The sequence below is a fragment of the Rhincodon typus genome, chromosome 16, assembly GCF_021869965.1.
Source record: "Rhincodon typus isolate 14 chromosome 16, sRhiTyp1.1, whole genome shotgun sequence".
In the NCBI taxonomy this organism is placed as follows: Eukaryota; Metazoa; Chordata; class Chondrichthyes; order Orectolobiformes; family Rhincodontidae; genus Rhincodon; species Rhincodon typus.
Genome location: NC_063347.1, coordinates 129,535 through 138,876, shown reverse-complemented (window position 1 = coordinate 138,876; position 9,342 = coordinate 129,535). Strand labels below are relative to the sequence as shown.

The 9,342-nt window shown below is 46.7% G+C and overlaps 1 protein-coding gene across 1 annotated transcript in view; it reads right to left on the bottom strand.

The window, feature by feature from the left end:
* Window positions 1–9,342, bottom strand: part of hyal2a (hyaluronidase 2a) — an 18,046-nt gene that overhangs the window by 7,118 nt on the left and 1,586 nt on the right. Inside the window, exon 2 of the mRNA XM_048606286.1 lies at window positions 8,124–9,121. Coding sequence (XP_048462243.1) covers window positions 8,124–9,044 — 921 coding nt within the window. The 5' untranslated portion in view covers window positions 9,045–9,121. The remainder of the gene's footprint in view (window positions 1–8,123; window positions 9,122–9,342) is intronic.

Genomic DNA, 9,342 nt, shown 5'->3' with positions numbered 1-9,342 from the left:
TCTGTTTTCTCCTTCACAGATGCTGCCAGACCTGCTGAGCTTTTCCAGCAACTTTGTTTTTGTTCCTGATTTACGGCATCCGCAGTTCTTTTGGTTTTTATTTGTTGTTCTTTCAGCTTGCGTTGAGCTTTGCTGGAACACTGCAGCTAGCCAGAGACAGAGATGTTGGCCAGGGAACAGGGTGGTTTGTTAAAGTGGCAGGCAACTGGAAGCTCAGGGTCTTTTCGCTTCATTTCCCCAGTGTACAGGAGACCACATTGTGAGCAGCGAATGCAGTAGACTAGATTCTGGGAAGTGCAGGTGAAGTGTTGCTTCACCTGGAAGGTATGTTTGGGCCCTTGGATACTGGGGAGGGAGGAGGTAAATGGGCAGGTGTTGCACCTTCGCCAGTTACAGGGGAAGGTGCCGTAGGGCTGTGGGGAGGTGTTGGGGGTGAAGGAAGTGTGGACCAGGGTGTCCCGGAGGGAACGGTCCCTGCGGAAGGCAGACAAGGGAGGGGAGGGGAGGGGAATATGTGTCTGGTGGTGGCATCTTGCTGGAGGTGGCGGAAATGACGGGTGATGATCAACTGCATGTGGAAGCTGGTGGAATGGTAGGTGAGGATAAGGGAACCCTGTTGCTGTTGTGGGAGGGTAGACAAGGGGTGAGGGTGGAAGCACAGGAGATGGGTCGGACCCGGTTGAGGACCCTGCTGATAACGAAGCTGGGGAATCCTCGGTTGAGGAACAAGATGGACATTTCAGAGACTCCTTTGTCGAAGTTAGCCTCGTCTGAACATATACAACTGAGATGGAGGAATTGAGAGAATGGGATGGAGTCTTTACAGGAAACAGGGTGTGAGGAATATATAGTCCAAGTATCTGTGGGAGTCAGTGGGTTTATCGTGGATACTAGTGGCCAGTCTATCCCCAGAAATGGAAACAGAAATTTTGAGGAAGGGAAGGGAGGAGTCAGAGAGAGACCAGGTGAAAGTGAGGGCAGGGTGGAACTTGGAAACGAAATCAATGAACTGTTCCAATTCCGGACAAGAGAGGGAAGCAGCACCGATGACATCATCGATATATCGGAGAAAGAGTTGTGGGTGGGGACCGGATTAGGACTGGAACAAGGAATGTTCCACGTACCCCATGAGGAGATGGGCATAACTGGGGCCCAAGCGAGTACCCATGGCCACCCCTCTGACCTGAAGTCAATGAGAGGAGCTAAAAGAGAAGTTATTGAGGGTGAAGATGAGCTCGGCCAAACGGAGGAGGGTGGTGGTGGGGACTGTTCAGGGTTCGCTCCAAGAAGTAGAGAGTCCTGAGACCATCCCGGTGGGGGACGGACGTGTAAAGGGATTGCACATCCATGGTAAAGAGGAGGCAGCTGGAGCCTGCAAACCAGAAATTTTGAAACTGATGTAAAACATCAGAGGAATCACGGATATACGTGGGCAGGGACTGGACCAGAGGAGAGAAGACTGCATCAAGGTAGGAAGAGATGAGTTCTGTGGGGCAAGAGAAGGCTGAAACAATGACCATGCCCAAGCAGTCCTGTTTGTGGATTTTTGGAAGGAGGTAGAAGCAAGCTATGAAGGGCTGGGGGACTATCAGCTTGGAGGCAATGCGGTGGAGGTCACTCAATGAAATGAGGTCAGTTACTATGTTTGATACAATGACCTGATGTGCCATGGTGGGCAGTTTCTCAGTGTTAGAAAACAGTGAGTGTGACAATTGGTCTGGGGAGTGAAGTCACAGCCCAGCTGCAGAAGGAGTGAGGTGGGGAGTAGGACAAAGAACAAAGAAAATTACAGCACGGGAACAGGCCCTTCGGCCCTCCAAGCCTGCGCCGATCCAGATCCTCTATCTAAACCTTTTGTCTATTTTCCAAGGATCTGTATCCCTCTGCTCCCCGCCCATTCATGTATCTGACTAGATACATCTTAAATGATGCTATCGTGCCCGCCTCTACTACCTCCACTGGCAACGTGTTCCAGGGACCCACCACCCTCTGCATAAAGAACTTTCCACGCATATCTCCCTTAAACTTTTCCCCTCTCACCTTGAAATCGTGACCCCTAGTAATTGAGTCCCCCACTCTGGGGAAAAAGCTTCTTGCTATCCACCCTGTCTATACCTCTCATGATTTTGTAGACCTCAATCAGGTCCCCCCTCAATCTCCGTCTTTCTAATGTAAATAATCCTAATCTACTCAACCTCTCTTCATAGCTAGCGCCCTCCATACCAGGCAACATCCTGGTGAACCTCCTCTGCACCCTCTCCAAAGCATTCACATCCTTTGGTAATGTGGTGACCAGAACTGTACGCGGTATTCCAAATGTGGTCGCACCAAAGTCCTATACAACTGTAACATGACCTGCCAACTCTTGTACTCAATACCCCGTCCGATGAATGAAAGCATGCTGTATGCTTTCTTGACCACTCTATCCACCTGCGTCGCCACCTTCAGGGTACAAAGGACCTGAACACCCAGATCTCTCTGTGCAGGTACAATGGACCTGAACACCCAGGTCACTCTGTGCAAAGAAAGTGTAGAAAGAGAGGGAGAACAATAGTGGTAGAAGACTCAATAGGGAGGGCTACAGATGGAGGATTCTGCAGCCTCAAACATGACTCTACGATGGTGTATTGTCTCCATGGGGCCAGGGTCAAGGATGTTACTAACAGCTCTGTAGGGCATTCTGAAGGGGGAGGGCAGACAGTTAGATAGCGTGGTTCATACTGTGGTACCAGGTCTTAGTACCGAAGACAGAGGCAGAAAGAGGGATAAGGTCCTGCAACAAGAATTTAGGGAGCTGAGAAGCAGATTAAAATGGAGCACCTCAATAGGTTGTAATCCTCTGGATTACTCCCAGTGCCACATGCTAGTGAGGATAGGAGTAGGTATGCAGAATTGATGCATGTGTGGCTAAAGAGCTGAAGCAGGAGGCAGAGCTTTAGATTCCTGGTTCATGGGGTCCACTCTTTTTGGGGGCGGTGGGACCTGAACAACTACCCACACATTGCACCTGAATGGGAATGGGACCAGCGTCCTCCTGGGAAAGTTTGAGAGTGCGATGGGTGAGGTGTGGGGACCTTAAACTGATTTGGCAGGGAAATGGGATACAGAGCAGAGGTACACTAGCGGGGTGATGCACTAACATGTTTTGAAGACAAACCAAGTCAGTTTGCAAGGCAGTGAGAGTACAGACAAGTAAGAATGGCAAGGCTGGATGGCATTTATTTTAATGCAAGGAGTTTTGTAAGGCAGGTGAGTTGAGAGCTGGTTATCCCACAGGGATGTGATATCATTGCTATCACAGAGACACTGTCGAGGGACAGACAGGACTGGCAATTCAATATTCCAGGGTCTAGAATCTTCAGACAATACAAGGAGGTGGTGCCGCAATATTGATCAATATGTCAACAAATGCATTAAGGAGGAAAGCTATTTTCAAAGGTTCCTCAATTGAGGATATATGGAAATGCACAAAAACAAAAACGGGCAATCACTTTGTGGGCTTCACCCTCATACAGTCAGGGAGCGATAGAAAGACAGATACACAGGCAAATCTCAGAGAAGTGTAACAATAATAGGGAATAATAGGAGGGGATTTTACCTTCCCCATTATTAACTGGGATAGACAACGTGTGAAAGACTTAGAAGGGACAGAATTCTTAAAATATGTACAGGAGAGCTTTTTATGCCAACACATAGAAAGTCCTACAAGGGGGTAGTGCCGGATCTAATTTTAAGGAACAAAGTTTGGAAAGGGATAGAAGTGTCAGTGGGGAACATTGTGGCGATAGCGATCATAATTAAGTAAGAAGGACTGGAAATAAAGTTTCTGCATTGGAAGAAGGTTGATTTTTCACAAGACAGGTTCTAGCCAGAGTAGAAAGAGTAATAGTGAGAGTGCAGTGCCAGCATGTTCCTGTAAAGGTGAAAGATGGGACCAACAAGTCCAGAGAACCCTGGGTGTTAAGTAAGTACACATTTGGAGAAGGGATAAAGAGGAAACTTACATGTAAATTGGTGCCCTGGAGGAGTATAAAGTGCAGGAGTTTGCTTAAAAAGGAAATTAGGAGAGCAAAGAGGAGACATGTTAAAACACTGACAGGTAACATTAAGGAAAAGCCAAAGGTGTTTTCTAAAGGTGTTTAGGGGCAAGAAAATATTCAGGGAAACAGTCAGCCCATTCGAGACAAATGTGGAGCTGAAAGACATAGGTGAGGTTATAAATGAACACTTTGCATCTGTATTCACTCTAGAGAAGGATGACATAGGTTGAGAAATCAGAGAAAGGGACTGTGAGATACTTGACCAAATTTACATCAAGAGGGAGGAGGCATTCACAGCTTTAGCAGCTTTAAAAAGGATAACTCCCCAAACCCAGATGAGATGTATCCCAAGTTGGTGTGAGAGGCAAGGGAGGAGATTGCAGGGGTTCTGACATTAATTTTCAAATCATCTCTGCCCAGAGAAGGAGTGCCAGAGGACTACAGGGGAGCTGATATGGTACCAATATTCAAGAAAGGAGTAAGGGAAAAACCGTTAAACTATAGGTCAGTGAATCTAACATCTGTGGTAGGGAAACTATTGGAAAAAAATCTGAGGGACAGAATTAATCTCCACTTGGAGAGAAAAGAACTAATCAATGATATTCAATGTGGCTTTGTAAAGGGGAGATCATGTCTAACAAATTTGACTGAATGTTTCAAGGAGGTGACTAGATGTGTGGATGAGGGTAGTACAGTGGATCTGGCCTATGGACTTCAGTCAGGCTTTTAACAAGGATCTGCAATAGCAAACTGGTCAAGAAGCTGAGAACCCATGGGATCCAGGACAATTTGACAAATTGGAACTGCCAAAATTGGCTCTGTGGCAGGAAGCAGAGGGTGATAATCGAAGGGTGTGTGTGTGTGTGGAAGCCTGTAACCAGTGGCATACTATACGGTTCAGTGCTGTGTCCCTCGCTGTTTATGGTGTACATTACTAATCCTGACAAGAATGTCAGAGATATGATCAGTAAGTTTGCAGATGGCACAAAAATGGGTGGTGTGCTAAATAGTGAGGAGGAAGCCTTATACGACAGGGCGATATAGATACAACCACAAGATATATTGATACAATCACAAGATATAGGAGCAGATTTAAGCTATTTGGCCCATTGAGTTTGCTCTGACAAAAATAATTCTACACTAATCCCAGGCAGTGCATTCCAGACCCCCACCATCCTCTGGGTGAAAAGGTTTTCCTCAAATCCCATCTAAACCTCCCGCCTTTCACTTTAAAATTATGTGCATTGTTATTGACCCTTCAATTAAGGGGAACAGCTGCTTTCCATTTATCTGTCCATGCCCCTCATAATCTTATACACCTCTATCAGGTCCCCCTCAGTCTTCCCTGTTCCAAAGAAACAACCCAAGTGTATCCAGCCTCTCTTCATAGTTAACCTGCTCCATCTCAGACAGCATCCTGGTGAATCTGCTCTGCACCCCCTCTAGTGTAATCACATCCTTCCTATAGTGCACTGACCAGAACGGCACACAGTGCTCCAGCTGTGGCCCTAACAGAGTCCTGTACAGCTCCAACATAATCTATGCAATGACAGATAAAGGTAAGTGTCCCATATTCCTTCTTAACTCCCCCATTACCCTGTCCTGACACCTTCAGGGATCTGTGGACAAGATCCCTCTGTTCCTCTGAGCTTCCTAGCGTCCTGCCATTCATTGAGTTCCTCCCTTGTCTTGTTCCTTTTTCCAAAGTGAATCACATTTATCAGGGTGAAATTCCATCTGCCACTGATCTGTTCATCTAACCAATCTGACCTAATAGCTTCCTCCTCACTGTTAACCACCCGGCCAGACTTTGCATCGTCCAAACTTACTTATCATCCCCCTCCGGTTCTCACCAATATCATTTACGAATATTACAAACAATGAGGGACCCAGCACTGATTCCTGTAGTACACCAGGCTCCAGTCACACACTGCATTCTCCCACCACCCTCTATCTCCTGCTACAAAATACAATTTTGGATCCACCATGTCATGTTACCCTGGATCCCATGTGCTTGTACCTTACAAACTGGCTTATTCATAGGAGACAGAGGGTAGCGGTGGAAGGATGCTTTTCAGAATGGAGGGTTGTGACTAGCGGTGTTCCACAGGGATTAGTGCTGGGACCTCTGCCGTTTGTAATCTACATAAATGATTTGGAGGAAAATGTGGCTTGTTTAATTTGTAAGTTTGCAGACGATACAAAGATTGGTGTTGTGGATAGCGAGGAGGATTGCCAGGGGATACAGCAGGATATAGATCAGTTGGAAGCATGGGCAGAAAAATGGCAGATAGAGTTTAATACAGATAAATGCGAGGTAATGTATTTTGCAAGGTCAAGTAAAGATGAAATTTATACAGTGAATGGCAGAACCCTTAGGAGTATTGATATGCAGAGGGATCTGGATGTGTAGGTCCACAGATCACTGAAGGTAGCAGTGCAGGTAGATAAGGTAGTAAAAAAGGCTTATGGCATGTTTGCCTTCATTGGAAGGGGGATTGAGTATAAGCATAGATAAGTTATGCTGCAGTTTTATGCAACTTTAGTTAGGCCAAACTTGGAGTATTGTGTACAGTTCTGGTCACCACACTACCAGAAGGATGTGGATGCTTTGGAGAGGGTACAGAAAAGGTTTACCAGAATGTTGCCTGGAATGGGAGATTTTAGGTATGAAGAAAGTTTGGATAGACTGGGTTTGTTTTCACTGGAACATAGGAGGTAGAGGGGCGACCTGATAGAAATTTATAAGATTGTGAACGACATGGACAGAGTGGAAAGTTTGAGGCGTTTTTCCAGGATGGAAGGGTCAATTACTAGGGAACACAGGTTTAAGGTATGAGGGGAGGAAGTTTAAAAGAGATGTGTGAAGCAGGTTTTTCACACAAAGGGCGGTGAGTGCCTGGATTGCGCTGCCAGAGAAGGTGGTGGAAGCAAACACAATAACAGTATTCAAGAAGCACCTGGACGAATACATGAATAGGAAGGGAAAAGGGGGATACGGATCCTGTAAGTGAAGACAGTTTTTGTATGAAAGGCAAAACGTGTTGGTGCAGGCTTGTAGGGCCGAACAGCCTGTTCCTGTGCTCTTTGTATCTTCTTTATCAGTTTCCCACGTGGGGCCTTGTCAAAGGCTTTGCTGAAATCCAGATAAACTATATCAACTGCCCTGAATTCATCAATACACCTGCCACCTCCTCAAAATATTCAATCAAAATCATTAGGCCTGACCTTCCTCTGACAAAGCCTCATTATCCTCAACAGCTGAACAGATAGGCCAGCAATGTCATCATAACGTCACCACCTTCCAATTGGCTGGTTATGGTATGTTAAATAGTAAAACGATTTGACAGGATAGATGCAGACAAACTGTTTCTTCAGCGTGGGGTGGGGGGTAATTCTGAACCAAGAGCAGAATGTTACAGTTTGAACCAGGCAGGAAGCATTTCTACACAATAGGTGGTAATTTCTGTAACTGTGTGAGATGCCAAAAACTGTAGAGAGAAATGGAAAATACGTCAGTGCAGCAATAGTGGGTGCTCCAGCAAGGCTGACTTGGAGGCACTTTTTTTTTGTTCGTTCACAGGATGAGAGCATTGCTGACCAGGCAACATTTATTGCCCATCCCTAATTGCCCAGAGGGCACTTATGAATCAACCACATGTAGGCCAGACCAGGTAAGGATGGCAGTTTCCTTCCCTAAAGGACATTAGTGAACCAGATGGGTTTTTCCAACAATCGGCAATGGATTCGTGGTCATCATTAGATTCTTAATTCAGATATTTATTGAACTCAAATACCACCATTTGCCGTGGCAGGATTTGAATCCAGAACATTACCTGGGTCTCTGGATTAACAGTCTAGCGATAATACCACTAGGCCACTGCCTCCCCTTTTCACACTATAATCTAATGCTGTGCTGCCTCCATCCTGAGAATGTTGATGGGGACAGTGTCAGGGGAGCTTTACTCTGTATCTAATCCCGTGCTGTCCCTGTCCCGGGAATGCTTAATGGGACAGTGCTGAGGGAGCTTTACTGTGTGTCTAGAAGGGGAATTGTGAAGGTGAATAGAAATTGACTCTCACCTGGGTTAGCAGGTCAAAGGTGTAACTGTAAGTAGGCCGTGAGTACACAAACACAGGTAGTGAGAAGTTGACACTGTGCAGCTCAGACACTCGCAGAGCCTCCTTGATCCTCGAGCGCACAAACCTGGTGGCACTGCTGCTGGAGCGTAGCATCAAGTCCAGATAGATGGAGGGGAAGATTGCCGTACTGTTAGTCCACAGCCAGCTCAGCAGCTCATTTCGGGATATCTCCACGTCTGGGCAGCGGCCTGTATAATTGGCCATGTTATTCTTATAGTCGTGATTGTAGCAGTCGGGGAAAAGGTAGAAACCCCACAAACTGTGTGGCCGGAAGTTTCTTGCCTTCCGCAGAGTCTCAACCATGAACCTCTGCGCTGACTGTTCAAACTCAAATTGGGCCTCTCTGTTGATTTGAGTCTCGGCCCAATCTGGGTGTTTCTCAGACACCAGGCGCCGGGAATTATTACGGTATATCTCCTTGTCCTTCCAATTCCGAATCCAGAGAGGCCTCCACTCCTCCCAGTCGATCACTGCCAGACCCTTGGTGGTCTGGGATCTCATATAACGCTCAACGTCTCGCTCCATCGCAGTCAGATGTTCCAGGAGGCTACTGTTCTGTGGGACACCACCATTCACTGCTTGCTGACCCTGGTAGTAAGGGTATTTACCCAGCCTTTCCTTATAGAAGATGGTTAGATTCTGGTTATAAAAGCCTTCATTTGGAGATGAAATAATATCGAACATTCTGAGGTCCAGATTGACTGAGTGACGGATACAATCCTGCGTTGGTGCATTCCACACAGTCACAAAGGGTTTACTTCCAAATCGGGAGCTTTGTTTCAGCTGAGCTCTGCCCTTTGACACCAGGAGGGTCACCACACATGCCAGAGCCTTCGCAACAGAGGCAGCTCTTTGGGCCATGACTCCTTGGCCTTTCAGTCACTCACCCTCCTGCTTCTGCAGAAGCTCTGCTTCCAGTTTATCCTCGACTCCAGACCCTAGAACAGAGAATACCATTAAGAGCACAGACACATCACATCCACAGGACATCCTACTGCCATTTACCTTCCACTTTCCAGCCCTTATCCATTGCCCCATACCCGACTTCAACCTCCTTTGCATATCTTCCCTTTACCTACAGTTCGCCCACACACACACTGACCCTCACTGGAGTACGGGGTCTCACACACACACTGACTCTCACTGGGGTACGGGGTCC